The 17,667-nt window shown below is 45.6% G+C and overlaps 1 protein-coding gene and 1 pseudogene across 1 annotated transcript in view; one reads left to right on the top strand and one right to left on the bottom strand.

The window, feature by feature from the left end:
* The first annotated feature begins 6,628 nt into the window (after positions 1-6,628).
* On the top strand, positions 6,629-6,757 carry LOC142466298 (U2 spliceosomal RNA; annotated as a pseudogene).
* Positions 6,758-13,432: 6,675 nt separating this feature from the next.
* The window catches only part of RCOR2 (REST corepressor 2), a 4,619-nt gene continuing 384 nt past the window's right edge, over positions 13,433-17,667 (bottom strand). The window contains 10 exon segments of the mRNA XM_075569397.1: positions 13,433-14,853; positions 14,855-15,014; positions 15,016-15,071; positions 15,231-15,329; positions 15,331-15,395; positions 15,398-15,457; positions 16,699-16,756; positions 16,908-16,985; positions 17,097-17,206; positions 17,209-17,326. Of these exon segments, the coding sequence (XP_075425512.1) occupies positions 14,806-14,853; positions 14,855-15,014; positions 15,016-15,071; positions 15,231-15,329; positions 15,331-15,395; positions 15,398-15,457; positions 16,699-16,756; positions 16,908-16,985; positions 17,097-17,206; positions 17,209-17,326 (852 nt within the window). The 3' untranslated portion in view covers positions 13,433-14,805.

Raw genomic sequence — 17,667 nt, forward strand, 5'->3', positions numbered from 1 at the left:
ATATCATGTGTACCCTTAAAAGGTTAACTTGTATGTGTACATGGGGGATAGTAGGCATACCTCAACATAGCAACGATCATAAAAAACAAAGTGCATGAATCAGAACAATAAAATGTAAAGATACTTCACACAAACTAAATGGGAAAAAGGAGACTGAGCTCTGCAATGGTGGTGATTGAAACACCCATAAACATCCAACGTTTAGGTCCCACTTTGGGGCCTTCCTCAGGTGCTGTGAAGTCTTGGGCAAACAGACCTACATCCACGTCATTATAGTGTAAGGTAAAAATAAAATACACCTGCAAACCACCAAGTGACTGCAGTGTCAGAGTATGGCTGCTCAGCAACCCCACTTACACATACATAATACCTGTGTAGGCTCTGGGTCCTATCACACAGTGTAGTGACTACACCCATCCACATATTATTGGCTACGCTAGTAATACATTATATGTAGGCAGGTTATTCACAAGCGTGCAATGTGCTGCATCAAGACCACATAGTGCAGTGTCAGGGCAAATCTGGGTAGAACTGATTAATCCTAATCACCACTGCAACTATCCAGCTGTAATCCAGATCGCTGTATTGACCGGCGTTTCCATCCATCGTTTGGAGCAATCGTTGTATATTCCCCATCAGCGTCCCTCTGCAGCAATCTGCGTTCAGATCCTGACACTCCTGAAGAACGCTTCATGATTCCAGCGGGCCGCGCATTTCTCCGTCAATGTGGGGGCATCTTACTTCAGTGTCCTAGCGCGTCAGAGCAGGGGATGTGTCACACTCCCTCCAATTATCAGTCTCCAGTCCTCAAAGGCCACCAACAGTTTTTAGGTTTTAAGGTTATCCTGCTTCAGCACAGGTGGCTGTCACTGATTGAGCCACCTGTGCTAAAGCAGGGATATCCCTAATACTTGTCCTGTTGGGGTCTTTGAGGACTGGAGTTGGCCACCCCTGCTCTAGAGTAACACTTGTTTAGGGTTGCACATCTATGGTGGCATAGTTGTAAAAAATGGTCACTGCAGTGACCCACATCACCTCTCACTCCATCCTGGTAGCTACTGCTCACTGTTTACCACATCCACCCCAGTGGCAGCATCTCCAACCAGTTGTAGGGGATATGGCTGTGACAGATAGAGACCTGCTTATCACGGATACATATGTACAATCAGTTTCTGAATTGTAAATATCCATAGAGTGATATATAATTTGTCTAGGTATCAACTAAACCCCGAAATGTGATTGCTAAGCAGAGGCCTCACCTTTGTCCCAATGACTAAACATGATCCATTCGATTGGGAAGTTACTAAATTCAAGCTGTGTAGATAATTAAAATGTAAGGATTATTTTTCCTGGCTACCATCTGCTGCAACGATCACTGCTACGCGTATCTGGACATTTAGAAAGAAGAGCCCTTCTGACACGATTTTTTTTTTACAACCATAGAATCTCAATATAGAATGAGACTGAGTCTTTATCAGAGGACTATCCAATTGTCCCCATTTTATACACAGTACGTGTAAGGTGCACAAACCTCTCAGCCATCCCCGTTAGACAGATTATTTCTGCAAGGGGCTCACTGCCATCTGATTTCACAGTACGTAGACGGTTTTTTCTGCAGCCGTAAGTGGTAAACATGAAAAGTTATGTGAACGATTCTGTATGTTTTATTAATGAAGTCAATTATTAATTAATTCAATAAAATCCATTATCTAACAAATTACACAATTTTGGTTCCCATATACGTGGCGAGTCTATATACAAACCTTCCAAACAATATAGATATGGATGCTGTTAGGACACATCGGCTGAAATGTAGTGTACACGGGTGCTCTGTGAGTTCATAATGCGTAACGGTCCCGTGGTGGGACTGACACATTGGCTGGTTATGGTTGTTTTGAATCCCCATCATTGCAGCGCTCAGTCTCCTTTATCCCATTTTTAAGCTAGATTCCTTCTTATCAAGTAACAGAAGGGGTTAATATGCCGGATTCTCTCTTATCCAGTAACAGAAGGGGTTAATATACCGGGTTCTCTCTTATCCAGTAACAGAAGGGGTTAATATACCGGGTTCTCTCTTATCCAGTAACAGAAGGGATTAATATGCCGGATTCTCTCTTATCCAGTAACAGAAGGGGTTAATATACCGGGTTCTCTCTTATCCAGTAACAGAAGGGATTAATATGCCGGATTCTCTCTTATCCAGTAACAGAAGGGGTTAATATACCGGGTTCTCTCTTATCCAGTAACATAAGGGATAAATATGCCGGATTCTCTCTTATCCAGTAACAGAAGGGGTTAATATACCGGGTTCTCTCTTATCCAGTAACAGAAGGGATAAATATGCCGGATTCTCTCTTATCCAGTAACAGAAGGGGTTAATATACCGGGTTCTCTCTTATCCAGTAACAGAAGGGATTAATATGCCGGATTCTCTCTTATCCAGTAACAGAAGGGGTTAATATGCCGGATTCTCTCTTATCCAGTAACAGAAGGGGTTAATATACCGGGTTCTCTCTTATCCAGTAACAGAAGGGATTAATATGCCGGATTCTCTCTTATCCAGTAACAGAAGGGGTTAATATACCGGGTTCTCTCTTATCCAGTAACAGAAGGGATTAATATGCCGGATTCTCTCTTATCCAGTAACAGAAGGGGTTAATATGCCGGATTCACTTATCCAGTAACAGAAGGGGTTAATATGCCGGATTCACTTATCCAGTAACAGAAGGGGTTAATATGCCGGATTCACTTATCCAGTAACAGAAGGGGTTAATATGCCGGATTCACTTATCCAGTAACAGAAGGGGTTAATATGCTGGATTCTCTCTTATCCAGTAACAGAAGGGGTTAATATGCTGGATTCTCTCTTATCCAGTAACAGAAGGGATTAATATGCTGGATTCTCTCTTATCCAGTAACAGAAGGGGTTAATATGCCGGATTCTCTCTTATCCAGTAACAGAAGGGATTAATATGCTGGATTCTCTCTTATCCAGTAACAGAAGGGATTAATATGCTGGATTCTCTCGTATCCAGTAACAGAAGGGATTAATATGATGGATTCTCTCTTATCCAGTAACAGAAGGGGTTAATATGCCGGATTCTCTTATCCAGTAACAGAAGGGGTTAATATGCTGGATTCTCTCTTATCAAGTAACAGAAGGGGTTAATATGCTGGATTCTCTCTTATCCAGTAACAGAAGGGGTTAATATGCCGGATTCTCTTATCCAGTAACAGAAGGGATTAATATGCTGGATTCTCTCTTATCCAGTAACAGAAGGGGTTAATATGCTGGATTCTCTCTTATCCAGTAACAGAAGGGATTAATATGCTGGATTCTCTCTTATCCAGTAACAGAAGGGGTTAATATGACGGATTCTCTCTTATCCAGTAACAGAAGGGGTTAATATGCCGGATTCTCTCTTATCCAGTAACAGGGCGCATCTCTCCAAACCCTAGTAATAATCCTCTTTTATTCAGAATAAGGAGTTACCCGGCTGTGAGGATTTACAGTCAGGAAGACAGTGCAAGGATTATATAATATATATACATGTTCACACACCTTTCGTAGTTGAAATGTGAGTACTGAGTACTAATATGTTTATTTATTAATGCCAGAGTACCTCTACATATTAACTAAAGTGGAAGTACTGCTACTTTTTAATTTACAAATGCAGGGGCATCACCACTTCTTATTTACCAATGCCGAAGCACTAATACTCTATTTACCAATATAGAAGTACTAATACTTTCATATTTACCAATACAGAGAGTATTAATACTTTCTTATTTACTAATGCTGCACTACAGCTACTCTTCATTCATTAATGCAGGAGTACTAATGCCAGAGTATCACTACTATTTATTCCCTAATGCAGCGGTAACACGTTTTTATTTTACTACTGCAGGAGTACTTTATTTTTTTTTACCAATGTAAAAGTTAGAGTACTATATATTTAATAATGCAGGAGAGTTCCAACACTTCTTATGATTTAATGCAGGAGGACCAATACTTTCTTATTTACCACAAGGCAGGAGGAGGTCCAGACCCCTCTGACAGTGAAAGGGTAAAGATGCCCTCCCTATAATAAAGTGCTCCGGGGTCTCTACAATTTGTAATTGGGGAAAAAACGTGGCAGTATAAATGGGTTTGGAGAATATTAGAAGTGTGAGGGTTAAAGATTAGGGGATGTGACACTGTGTAGGAAGACTGACACCTTGTGGGTGTTCTCTGTACTGCAGTGAAATATAAATATAGGACGTGGTGAGCAGTCTTCGGTAAACGCGCGCGCTATTCTTTACTGGAGATATATATATATATTTCCAATAAAGAATATCACGTGAGCACATTCACATGTCTTAGACAGGTCTGCAACCCTGCCTTTCTCCATTATCACCTAGCATACAGTGCTTCCACTGCAGCAAGGGATTCTGGGAAATGACATGCAAATGTGCACACAATGTCACCTTTTGCCTGAGATCCATTTTTACATGGAACCCTTATAAGCAAATGCTCGCTGTTAACACAGCTTTTAAGCACAGCATGGGATTAGATGCAAAGCCAGTCAAACCACTCACAAACAGCTTTTTTTTAACCTATTGGGTCTCATCATCATCAGTGTCACAGGAGACCAGACCATTTACACCTTTTTATCCGGATCATACATTGAGCAAAACAAGTTAATGAAATAAATTATAACTTTATTCACAGGAAAAGGCAAACACACAATGTTACGCAAACTACATAAGAAATGGCACACTTACTTGGGAACTGGGGTATGAAAACTACACTTTCCTACGTCCTGGAACTGAAATCTGCATGCAATTCCAGACGCCACCACTCCCTTCTCTCCACAGGTCTGGACTTAGTGCTCAAAATCTTAGAGAACTGAAAATCTGAATGGCGCAGGGGTTTATAATACCTCTGAGTTTCATTCGCAGAATACTACTCTCCTATTAGAAGCGTGAGAACATTCTCAGCAGCCAATCAGAGCAGGGCTCATCTGGCTGTCAGAGAAGGGAGCATGGCAATCTGCAGGGAAGGCTCCGCAGAGTCTGAAAAAACCCAAATGGCTGTTGGGGCCTTTTCCTCTGCCCCTCCTTGCTACCAAATGGCTCGACACCTCTTGGCATCCTGGATCCCCTTTCAGGCCAGTTGGCTAGGCAGACATCATGTCTCCTACACAAATGCTTAGGCTGACTGCATGGATTTTTATACATTCAGTATAACACCCTATGAACCATACTTTAATAAAGTATAAACCTTGGGGAACCTTATATACGTGTGGAAAATTAGTTGTGGATATCTGGGCTCAAAAACCAGGGGCCTGGGGGACACGGTGCAGCCCCAATGTAATTCATCCCTCAAACCCACAAATAGTGCCTGCAAACCGGGGAGAATCAGGGAACCACCAGTAGTTGGGCCTCCCGAACTCCTGCAAACAAAAGGAATACATTTTCGCCCCAATATCCCACCTAAAACGTACACTTCCAAAATCTGGAGTTTCTACGGCAGGGAACCCCAAAAGCCCCTAAACTGGTCTCCCCAAAAGCCCCTAAACTGGTCTGGTTTTTCTATACTTTACAGGGAACTTCCAGAGTCCACAAACCCAATACAGGTTCTGGGACACCTGAGCACTAACTGGGGTACCCCTATGTTATCTAGGGATTCCCGAAGCTACAGCAACACATTTCCTCCATGTGCCTCATTTTATTGTGCACAAAGCATATATGTACTTAAAGCAGCAGTTCAAGCATTATCCTATGTGGTTTTTGTTTCTTTTAATAAATAAATCAGTTCTGTACTATGGGAAAATACTTGTAGCATTTAAAAAAAACGTTTTAAAAACAGTTTTAATGTTTCTAATGTAGGAAGCATTTCCAAAGTGACAGCGCTCTTCCCCTTCTGACAGGCTCTGGCTATTGATCCCCGCCCTCTCTCTAGCAATGCACCAATTGTATCTAGAACTGCCCAGTCAATCATATTCCAGGACTACATTAACCGGAATGCTGTGCAAGAACGGAATGAAATAATCCGGAGCACGCGATTGATTACAGGAGAACAGATCGATCTGCAGCTTAGCGAATCGCTTGTCAGTGTGCAGATTGTATTGATGCACATATTGAATGGGGGAAAAAAATACATATATATTTTTTTAGAAACGGCAACTTGAACTGCGGCTTTAACACACTGTTAATAAAATATACACTTTAAAAACCTAAGTCTTTCTGGTATGGGAAATAGAATGAAAAGTTGCACTTTATTTTTCACTAGCCATATTCCCCACACACGATTGCATAGACTTAGTATGGATTCTAAAAATCCCATCACAACCTTATATGTATGGTTGGAGAACCTCAGATCCTCTATACAGGTTCTGGGTGACCTGAGCATTAAACGAGTATCCCCTTAACCTACCCCTTACCGTCACAATCAGTGTGAGGTTGCTTGTACTGGTTTTGCAATTTTCAAGCTGGGTAGGTTTACAATACACATTATTTAAGTTATGGTGGGTGAAAAAGGTGACAAAAAAACCTCCACCATTAGCATATAGCCAACAAAGAAAGGTCGAAACAGCTGTCTGTGAGTGGTTTGACTGTCTTGGCATCTAATTCCATGCTGTGCTTAAAAGCTTCTCTGCCTTTTGGCTAAGATCAAGTGTAGGGTCTGTTCTTTGAAGGATGGACCTACTGGTATGCACTTGATCCTCTGGTCATGACCGAGAATGCAGATACAAAAGAAGCCCGGCCATTTTTATTCTGGCGCACCCCAGGTTTAGTCAACCTGGTGGGGTCCATTTTGCTGCACCTTCGGGTTGTGTTAATTGAGGCGGAGCAACCTTCACTAGAGCACTTGGCACCTGCACGAATAATTTTTGCACGACTTATGTTTTACTGCACCAGCACCTCCCCTGGCCGTCTGGCTCTGAGGGAGATGAATATTTTTGTGCCTGGCTTTTTGGCGAGAGTGCACACCCAGGCACATTTTTTACATTGTTTGTTTGGAACACTTCAGCACTGCATCACACAGGGCACTGGAGCACTCGCACCATGAATTTGTTTTGGTGTTGGGTTTAACAGTCACCTACTTTTCTGCGGAGAGAGAAAGACTGAGTGCTGGTCGGTGGTCGCCCCTCCTTTGGGACAAGACTGTAGTGGGTTAATAGGCCATCAGGCTGAACACCCTCAAGACTTGGACCCTACTGTCGGGAACAGGATGGATATTGCAATCTTTGGATGAAGACGTCAAGTGTAACGTCGGGACTCTTTCTGGCCTTTTGGCTGAAGAGGACTGATAAATGTTATGGACTGGCCTGATCTCCGGAAAAGACAGTCACAAGTGGAGCGACCTGGTACCTTTTGTGGACCATGAGCACGTTTTTTAGGGTAAAAGCTTTCACCGCCCGGGCTTCTAAAAATAAATTGCGAGTGGTTTGACTGGCTTTGCATCTAATACCATGCTGTGTTAACATCGAGCATTATCTTATAAGGGTTCCATGTAAAAATTGATTTCAGGCAAAAGGTGACACGTGTGCCCATTTGCATGTCATTTCCCAGAATCCCTTGCTGCAGTGGAACCACTGTATGCTAGGTGATAATGGTTAAAAGGCAGGGTTGCAGACCTGTCTAAGACGTGAATGTGCTCACAAGTGATATTCTTTATTGGAGATATATAATACCGGTGGAAGTTTTTTGTCGCCTATTTCACCCACCATAACTGTGTGTGTGTGTGATTATATATACAGTCATGTGAAAAAGAAAGTACACCCTCTTTGAATTCCATGGTTTTACATATCAGGACATAATAACAATCATCTGTTCCTTAGCAGGTCTTACATTTAGGTAAATACAACTTCAGACGAACAACACATGACATATTACACCGTGTCATGATTTATTTAACAAAAATAAAGCCAAAATGGAGAAGCCATGTGTGAAAAACTAAGTACACCTTATGATTCAGTAGCTTGTAGAACCACCTTTAGCAGCAATAACTTGAAGTAATTGTTTTCTGTATGACTTTATCAGTATCTCACATCGTTGTGGAGGAATTTTGACCCACTCTTCTTTACAACGTTGCTTCAGTTCATTGAGGTTTGTGGGCATTTGTTTATGCACAGCTCTCTTAAGGTCCAGCCACAGCATTTCAATCGGGTTGAGGTCTGGACTTTGACTGGGCCATTGCAACACCTTGATTCTTTTCTTTTTCAGCCATTCTGTTGTAGATTTGCTGGTGTGCTTGGGATCATTGTCCTGTTGCATGACCCAATTTCAGCCAAGCTTTAGCTATCGGACAGATGGCCTCACATTTGACTCTAGAATACTTTGGTATACAGAGGAGTTCATGGTCGACTCAATGACTGCAAGGTTCCCAGGTCCTGTGGCTGCACAAATAAGCCCAAATCGTCACCCCTCCCCCACCGTGCTTGACAGTTGGTATGAGGTGTTTGCGTTAATATGCTGTGTTTGGTTTTCACCAAACGTGGCGCTGTGCATTATGGCCAAACATCTCCACTTTGGTCTCGTCTGTCCAAAGGACATTGTTCCAGAAGTCTTGTGGTTTGTTCAGATGCAACTTTGCAAACCTAAGCCGTGCTGCCATGTTCTTTTTAGAGAGAAGAGGCTTTCTCCTGGCAACCCTTCCAAACAACCATACTTGTTCTAATTGTGCTGTCATGAACTTTAACATATAACATGCTAACTGAGGCCTGTAGAGTCTGAGATGTAACTCTTGGGTATTTTGCAATTTCTCTGAGCATTGCACAGTCTGACCTTGGGGTGAATTTGCTGGGATGTCCACTACTGAGAAGATTGGCAACTGTCTTGAATGTTTTCCACTTTTGAATAATCTTTCTCACTGTAGAATGATGGACTTTAAATTGTTTGGAAATGGCCTTATAACCCTTCCCAGATTGATGGGCAGCAACAATTGCTTCTCTAAGATCATTGCTGATGTCTTTCCTCCTTGGCATTGTGTTAACACACACCTCACAATGCTCCAGACCAGCAAACTGCTAAAACTTTAGCTTTTATAGAGGGGGTCACACTTGCTGATGATCAATTAATCAAGGACATTTGATTAGCAGCACCTGTCTGCTACTTAGCATCTTAATTCCTATGTAAGCAGAAAGGGTGTACTTAGTTTTTTCACACATAGCTTCTCCATTTTGGCTTTATTTTTGTAAAATAAATCATGACACAGTGTAATATGTCATGTGTTATTGTTCATCTGAGGTTGTATTTACCTAATTGTAAGACCTGCTAAGGAACAGATGATTGTTATTATGTCATGATATGTAAAACCATGGAATTCAAAGAGGGTATACTTTCTTTTTCACGCGTGTGTGTGTTATTTATATATATTATATGAGAGAGAGAGACTGTCCCCCTAGGCGAGAGGACAAGAAAGCAGCACTCAAATGTAAGATAAAGCTGTATTAGAGATGTCAAACAGCACACAAAAACCCAACGTTTCGGTCGGACCTTCCTCAGGGGTGTGCTAACAGACTAAGACACCCCGAAACATTTTATACCCTTAAAGTCACCATGTGGAGGCAGCTAATTGCATAATCCAAGGACTCCACGTCACCAGGCAGCGTCCGAGGTGCGCGGCAGCCATCTTGGAAATTGTCACAATGTAAATTGATTCTACTGCGCATGCTACTTGGCACCTTTAACAACAATGTCTTGTCATATTATTGACTGTGCTATTAGATACTTTAGCCTCTGACCATTTACACCACACCATATGGTGTATTGGTCAGCTTTCCAGATACACCCTTGCAATTTGATGCAAATTTGCCTGTGTCCACTGTGACAATTTTGCGGAGTTCCTGCCACCTCTTTTTATATTTCTCCCGTTTTTATTCATGTAATACATTTTGGTACTATTGTCTGTTATACCTGTGCGCTCCGTAGGGCATTCTTTTTTGTCGCTTTCATATATATATTTATATTTATTTAGGTCCGGGAAATAATTGGACACTGATACAAGTTTTATTATTTCGGCTGTAAATAAATTCAAGTTACAGTTAAATAATGAATATGGGCTTAAAGTGCAGTCTATCAGCTTTAATTTGAGGGTATTCACATCCAAATTGGAGGAAGGGATTAGGAATTGCATCTCTTTAATATGTAGCCCCCTCTTTTTCAAGGGACCAAAAGTAATTGGACAATTGACTCAAAAGCTGTTTCATGGACAGGTGTGGGCTATTCCTTCATTATTTCATCATCAATTAAGCAGGTAAAAGGTCTGGAGTTGATTCCAGGTGTGGCATTCGCATTTGGAAGCTGTTGCTTTGAACCCACAACATGCGGTCAAAGGAGCTCTCAATGCAAGTGAAACAGGGCATCCTTAAGCTGCAAAAAGAAAATCCATCAGAGAGATAGCAGGAACATTAGGAGCGGCCAAATCAACAGTTTGGTACTTTCTGAAAAAAAAAAAAAACCGCACTGGTGAGCTCTGCAACACAAAAAGGCCTGGACGTCCACGGAAGACAAACAGTGGTGGATGATCGTAGGATCCTTTCCATGCTAGAGAAAAACCCCTTCACAACATTCAGCCAAGTGAAGAACACTCTCCAGGAGGTAGGCATATCATTATCCAAGTCTACCATAAAAAGAAGACTTCACCAGAGCAAATACAGAGGGTTCACCACAAGGTGCAAACCATTCATAAGCCTCAAGAATAGAAAGGCCAGATTAGACTTTGCCAAACAATATCTAAACAAGCCAGCCCATTTCTAGAACAGCATTCTTTGGATAGATGAAACCAAGATCAACCTGTACCAGAATGATGGGAAGAAAAAAAAATGGAGAAGGCTTGGAACAGCTCATGATCCGAAGCATAACACATCATCTGTAAAACACGGTGGAGGCAGTGTGATGGCATGGGCATGCATGGCTTCCAATGGCACTGGGTCACTAGTGTTTATTGATGATGTGACAGAAGACAGAAGCAGCCGGATGAATTCTGAAGTGTATAAGGATAAATTGTCTGCTCAGATTCAGCCAAATTCAGCGAAGTTGATTAACGGCGCTTCACTTTACAGATGGACAATGACCCAAAACATACAGTGAAAGCAACCCAGGAGTTTTTTAAGGCAAAGAAGTGGAATATTCTGCAATGGCCGAGTCAATCACCTGGTCTCAACCCAATCGAGCATGCATTTCACTTGCTAAAGACAAAACTTAAGGCAGAAAGACCCACGAACAAACAACAACTGAAGACAGCTGCAGTAAAGGCCTGGCAAAGCATCACAAAGGAGGAAACCCAGTGTTTGTTGATGTCCATGCGTTCCAGACTTCAAGCAGTTATTGCCTGCAAAGGATTCTCGACAAAGTACTAAAAATGAACATTTTATTTATGATTGTGTTAATTTGTCCAATTACATTTGAGCCCCTGAAATAAGGGGACTGTGTATGAAAATGGTTGCAATTCCTAAACGTTTCATACAATATTTTTGTTCAACCTCTTGAATTAAAGCTGAAAGTCTGCACTTCTATTGCATCTCTGTAGTTTCATTTCAAATCCATTGTGGTGGCGTACAGAGCCAAAATTATGAAAATTATGTCAGTGTCCAATTATTTCCGGACGTGTGTGTGTGTATATATGTATATGTATATACATATATACACACACACACAACTTAGCACATGCATAACTTTAAACAATGTTATACAACTCGGTAAACATGTTGATAACAGAGGTCAGTTTATCTTTAGCTGGCTGCTGAGACTCATAGTAGGGTGCCCCTAACTGATCATAAGCCACTCAAGTCACTGCTTGAGTGGACATTGTCACTACTTGGCACAAAACTTGGACTTCTGGAATCGAGCGGGCGACTTGTTGAAGCCGCTGGTGAGGGTACTTGAGGCGCAGGCCCATTACCCGGTGCTCCTTCGGGAGGTGCCGACCAGTGTCCGGTGAAGTTGGTGGAGGTTCCCTCCAAAGGATCTCAAGTGGTCTCGGTTACTGAAGCTGGAGTCTCTGCAGACTCTTCGGGGAAAAAGTTTGGCAGGAAGCCAAAAGTTGCACTGCACCACGAACAGAAACAGATTAAGAGATGGTAATAAAAACGATTTATTCCCAACAGGAGAAACACAGTGACATGTTTCGCTCCCAGGAGCTTTCTCAAAGTGTGACAGGTAGTTCAAAACACACACACGCATACATTATATACACACACACGAAGTTATGGTGGATGAAAAAGGCGACAAAAAACCTCCACCGTTATTTGCATGTAATTTCCCAGAATCCCTTGCTGCAGTGGAAGCAATGTATGCTAGGTGATAATGGTTGAAAGGCAGGGTTGCAGATATGTCTAAGGCCCCGCTCCCTCCGTCAGCGCGCCCGCACTGAAGACAGGCGGCGCGCTGACAGGCAATTGATATACGGTCTGTAGGGAGCCGGAGCGGCGTGGTAAAACTGTGCCAGGTCTGAGATCGTGGTGCCGTCCACCCCCCCCCCACCACCCCCACACACACAAACATATACACTCACACACTTTCCCCCCGCAGCTCCTCCCCTGCTCCCCTCCCAAGCCGCCTCCCATCCGTAGCTCCTTCCCTCCCCTCCTTCCCTCATTGGCTGACTGCCGCACCACGTGACGCGTCAGAGCTGCAAATCACTAGGAGCTTGCAGCATCGGCCGGCTGACGCGTCACAGCACGCCGTCAGCCAAGTAGTAAGGAGCCAGCGGGGACCTCCACACTAGAGGAAAGGGGCTGGTGGTCCACTGCCGCGGGGCCGCATGCGCCGCCGGACGCAGCGGGACCAAAGCCTTACACACACACGCACACAAAGAAAAAAAAGTGTCTGGGGCACTCAATAACAACCAGATCCCAACAGTTTGGGTAGTTCAAAATGAAAATGACTTGCCTTCCTGGGGTGCATGTAGAAGGGTGTAGATCCCCAATTCAACTCCAAGTCACACAGCACTGCCTTGGATATCAATAAAAGTTCAAAAGTTTTTGATTTTGCTGCACTTATTGTATAATTATAATTCCCTGTACTGTATTCTTTGTGAAGCGCTGAGTACACTTTTGGCGCTATATAAATAAAGACATACAATACACTACTCTAATCCATCCATTACAAAAATGATTACAAACAGGCGGACGTTTCCAAACAGCACGTTCCTGTACCAAGATCCAACTGCGAAGAGGTAGATAAATGGTGAAGCTTGATAAAGGAAAGTGTTGTTTCTGAACTGTCGCCCATTTTTACTTATGTTTGTAGTTGGTAGAATAAATTTGAACTTTGAATGATTCTCGGGGCGAGTGCTGTGGATTCTTCTACATCTGTGAATTTGAGCTGGAGTGGTGACCGCTACGCGTCAACGTGCACCTTACGAAAGCGAAGTAACCTTGATTCTCTAGACTGGTTCACACAAACACACACGTTAACCTCTCCTGAGTCACATCACACAACGTAAGAAAAAAAAACAATTTTATTTATTAACTATGCACATGGATAAAAGTCACTACAAATTCATACAGGGGATCTCCCAGAGCGGGAACGGTCCCCATACCAGCCACCGCTAAGAGTCTAAAGTGGTAAACTCCACACAGGGATCTCACTGCAGAGTCTATGTCACCATGTAACCGGCTTCTTAACCTCAATCTCAACTTCATTGTCACCCCCCTCTCCCTCCTTCTCTGCGCTGTCCCTTGGCAGGGAGGGGGTGTGTGGAATTCCAAGTGAATGTCATCTTTAGGGCAGAAGAAGAGAGCATTAAAACCTCACGTTCAAACCACATGCTGTGATTAAATGATTTTGGCTTTAACCCGTTAAACACCTCGCTCTCGTTAGTTCAGCCGAGTCCTAGTAAGGATGCCTCCCCTTCCCTTTTACCCCCCGAACCCACCCCACCCAACAAACACACACTTCTACACCCTAAACGGTGAGCTCCGCCCGTTGCAGGAAGTCATATTTCTACTCATCCCCAGCCTGATTTCTGATTGAAGGGGAAGGTTTCTCTCTCCTGTCGTATGTTTTAGTCCCCAAAGCTCTGCTGCATGACGAGGATATACCATCCCAAAATGTAGTGATTATAATCCCTCTTGCCGACACTTGACCTGCAATGCATTGTTTCCCCCTCTGGCTGGGAAGCAGCTAATCAGACTCAGAAATTACTATATATTTGTATTTTTGTCTTACTTTAGTGGCAGTTTCAATAGTGCTTAAAATCTGTCTTCTAACCCCCAGTCAGAGTGTGCTGCAGAGCAATGCACCCCTTTCATCAGCAGAGGTAGCAGCTATGCATTGCGGAGCAATATGTATTGGTCTGCAGAGCACTGACAAGACACGTGTGTAAATATATATATATATATACACACACACACATACATACATATATACACACACACACACATGCACACACCCATAAATACATTGCTCCGCACAGGCTTACTGCTCTGACCCACACACACGCATAAATACATTGTTCCGCACAGGCTTACAGCTCTGCACACAGACACCCCCCCCCAATAAAACCATTACTCCACACACACACACATTGTTCTGCACACATGCCGATACACATTGCTCTGCAAAGATGCACACTGCTTTGGATACACATTGCTCCGCATGCTAATTAACACTGCTTTGCGTTACTCATACATACAGTGCTCCGCCACCCAACTGCGCAGGTCAAATCATTAAATATGCAACCCCTGGTCCCCGTCCCCCCCGCCCACATAAATACCTCCACACCCTGAAAGCCACCTCCTCTCCACCCCCTCCAATATCAGTGGTAGGGAAGGATTATTGGCGGGGGTGGGGAGGGAGAGGGCCCAGGCCCACTCATGAGAAAGCCGGCTCCGCATGACTCCCCACCAAGGCGGGAGGACCCGCGCGGGCTCTGCCGGGGGGCGGGGCGAACAAGAGGGGGCGGGGGCTGGTTGAGGGGGGTTCTGGGCTGGAGGAGGCGCCCCGGCTGGAGAGGGGGGGGTTGGCGGTGCAGCGTGGGGGCTGAGGGGAGGGCCGGGCGTAAAAGCGGGGGAGGAAGGGACGAGAGCAGCGGAGGGGGGGGCAGTCTGACAGGAGGAGGAGACCGAGGTGATCTGCACCTGTGGGGAGAGAGGGGAGGTGAGATAGCTGTGTCAGAGAAATATAAGGCAGAGAGAGGAGAGGGGGAGAGAGAGGGAGGAGAATAGCGAGTAGGGGGGAGAATGAGAGAGCTATATCATATAGAGAGTAAGATAGCTGTGTGTGAGACTTCACCTCACCTCATCCTCCTCCTCACTGGCGGCCTGGGGGGAGCCTGCAGTCTTGGGGGTGGGGTCAGCATGGGCAGTGGGCATGGCTAGGTCTTGCTCCGCCTCCCATATCCTGCAGCACCTCCTCCAAGTTAAAGCGTCTTCTGTAACTGATGAAAAAAGTCTTGACCTGGAGGGAGTCTTATTACCCAGCACCTCCGAGATGGCCTGGAAATCCTTCCCATACCTCCTCACCGCTAAGAGGAAAGGGGGGAGAGAAAAAAGAGAGAGAAAGTGTCAATGAAGTGTTTCCATACACAACGGTGTAAATGCACACACACACAGCTCTGTCACTGCACCTCTATCCTGCCCTGCAGCCCCTATCACCCCTCACACACACAGCTCTGTCACTAAACGATCCATCCCCTATCCCCCTTACACACCCGCTCTGTCACTGTACCTCTATACCCTATCCCCCTCACACACACCGCTGTCATTGCACCTCCATTCCCTATCCCCCTCACACACAGCTGAGTCACTACACCTCTATCCTGCCATGCAGCCCCCATCCCCCTCACACACACAGCTCTGTCACTGCACCTCTATCCCCTGTCCCCCTCTCACACACAGCTCTGTCACTGCACCTCCATCCTCGCTGCAGTCCGTCCACCTCACACACACACAGCTCTGTCACTCCACCTCCATCCTGCCCTGCAGCCCCTCACACACACAGCTCTGTCACTGCACCTCCAGCCCCTATCCCCACCCACACACACAGCTCTTTCACTGCAACTCCATCCTGCCCTAGAGCCCCTATTCCTCTGTCACACACAGCTATGTCACTGCACCTCTATCCCCTATCCCCCTCACACACACAGCTCTGTCACTGCACCTCTATCCCCTGTCCCCCTCACACACACAGCTCTGTCACTGCACCTCTATCCTGCCCTGCAGCCCCTATCCCCCTCACACACACAGCTCTGTCACTGCACCTCTATCCTGCCCTGCAGTCCGTACACCCCTGACACACACAGCTCTGTCACTGAACCTCCATCCTGCCCTCCAGATCTTATCCCCCTCACACACACAGCTCTGTCACTGTAACTCTATCCTGCCCTGCAGCCCCTATCCCCCTCACACACACAGCTCTGTCACTGTACCTCTATCCTGCCCTGCAGATCGTACCCCCCTCACACACACAGCTCTGTCACTGCACCTCTATCCCCTATCCCCCTCACACACACAGCTCTGTCACTGCACCTCTATCCCCTATCCCCCTCACACACACAGCTCTGTCACTGCACCTCTATCCCCTATCCCCCTCACACACACAGCTCTGTCACTGCACCTCTATCCCCTATCCCCCTCACACACACAGCTCTGTCACTGCACCTCCATCTTGCCCTGCAGCCCCATATCCCCCTCAACATACACAGTTCTGTCACTGCACTTCCACCCTGTTTGGCTGTTCCTCTACTGACCACACACACACACTCACCTTGCACAGCCAGCAGCTGTTCATCTGTTGTCCAGCGAGAATTTAGCTTAATGTTCAACTGCAACATAAACCATTCTTATCAGTGGGGGGGGGGGGAGAGTGTGCATACAGGTGGGGAAGGGGCATGAGAGAGAGATGGTCAGAGGAAGAGGGAGGGTGTGCAGGCTGGGAGGGAGAGCGTGCAGACAAAAAGAGGTGGGGGTCTTTACCTCCAGGGGTCTCATTTCCGTTATTCCTCCCTCAAGAGTCTGCTTCATGCTGCTGTTCATCTGTTTAATGTTCTGCACCTAAGAAATGGGGGCGATGAGACGAGTGTTACTTAACCCATCCCCTGCCAAAGGCCCTGTAATGTCACATAACCTCGCCCCTGCAGAGTGTCGCTTGTCCGTTCCTCATACCTGGCGTTTGAGTGAGATGAGCTGTGTGTCCAGCTGGCACAGGGTGAGTGTCGGCATTTCTGGGCTGGTGCAGACCGCAGAAATGTCACTCTTACTGAGGTGCATGCCCTTGGAGGGTGGCGGCGCGATCGCAGTGGGTGGTGCCTGTACTGAGACACCAGCAACTCCTTTCGGACCGGGCCGGGCTTCCCACCCACGACCAGCGCCAACGGCTTATGGAGGTCTGGAGCCTTAAAAAGATGGGGATGGAGGGGAGCGAGAGAGTGAGAGGGAAGGGGGAAGATAGAGGGAAAAAAAAGGGGGGGGGGAAGAGGGGAGGAGGAAGGGGATGAGGGGAGGAGGAAGGGGGTGAGGGGAGGCGGAAGGGGGTGAGGGGAGGCGGAAGGGGGTGAGGGGAGGCGGAAGGGGGTGAGGGGAGGCGGAAGGGGGTGAGGGGAGGCGGAAGGGGGTGAGGGGGGGAGGGGAGAGGAAGGGGGTGAGGGGAGGAGGAAGGGGGTGAGGGGAGGAGGAAGGGGTGAGGGAGGAAAGGGGAGTGGTGGGAGAAGAGGGGAGGGGTGGGAGAAGAGGGGAG

The sequence above is a fragment of the Ascaphus truei genome, chromosome 14, assembly GCF_040206685.1.
Source record: "Ascaphus truei isolate aAscTru1 chromosome 14, aAscTru1.hap1, whole genome shotgun sequence".
Classification (NCBI taxonomy): Eukaryota; Metazoa; Chordata; class Amphibia; order Anura; family Ascaphidae; genus Ascaphus; species Ascaphus truei.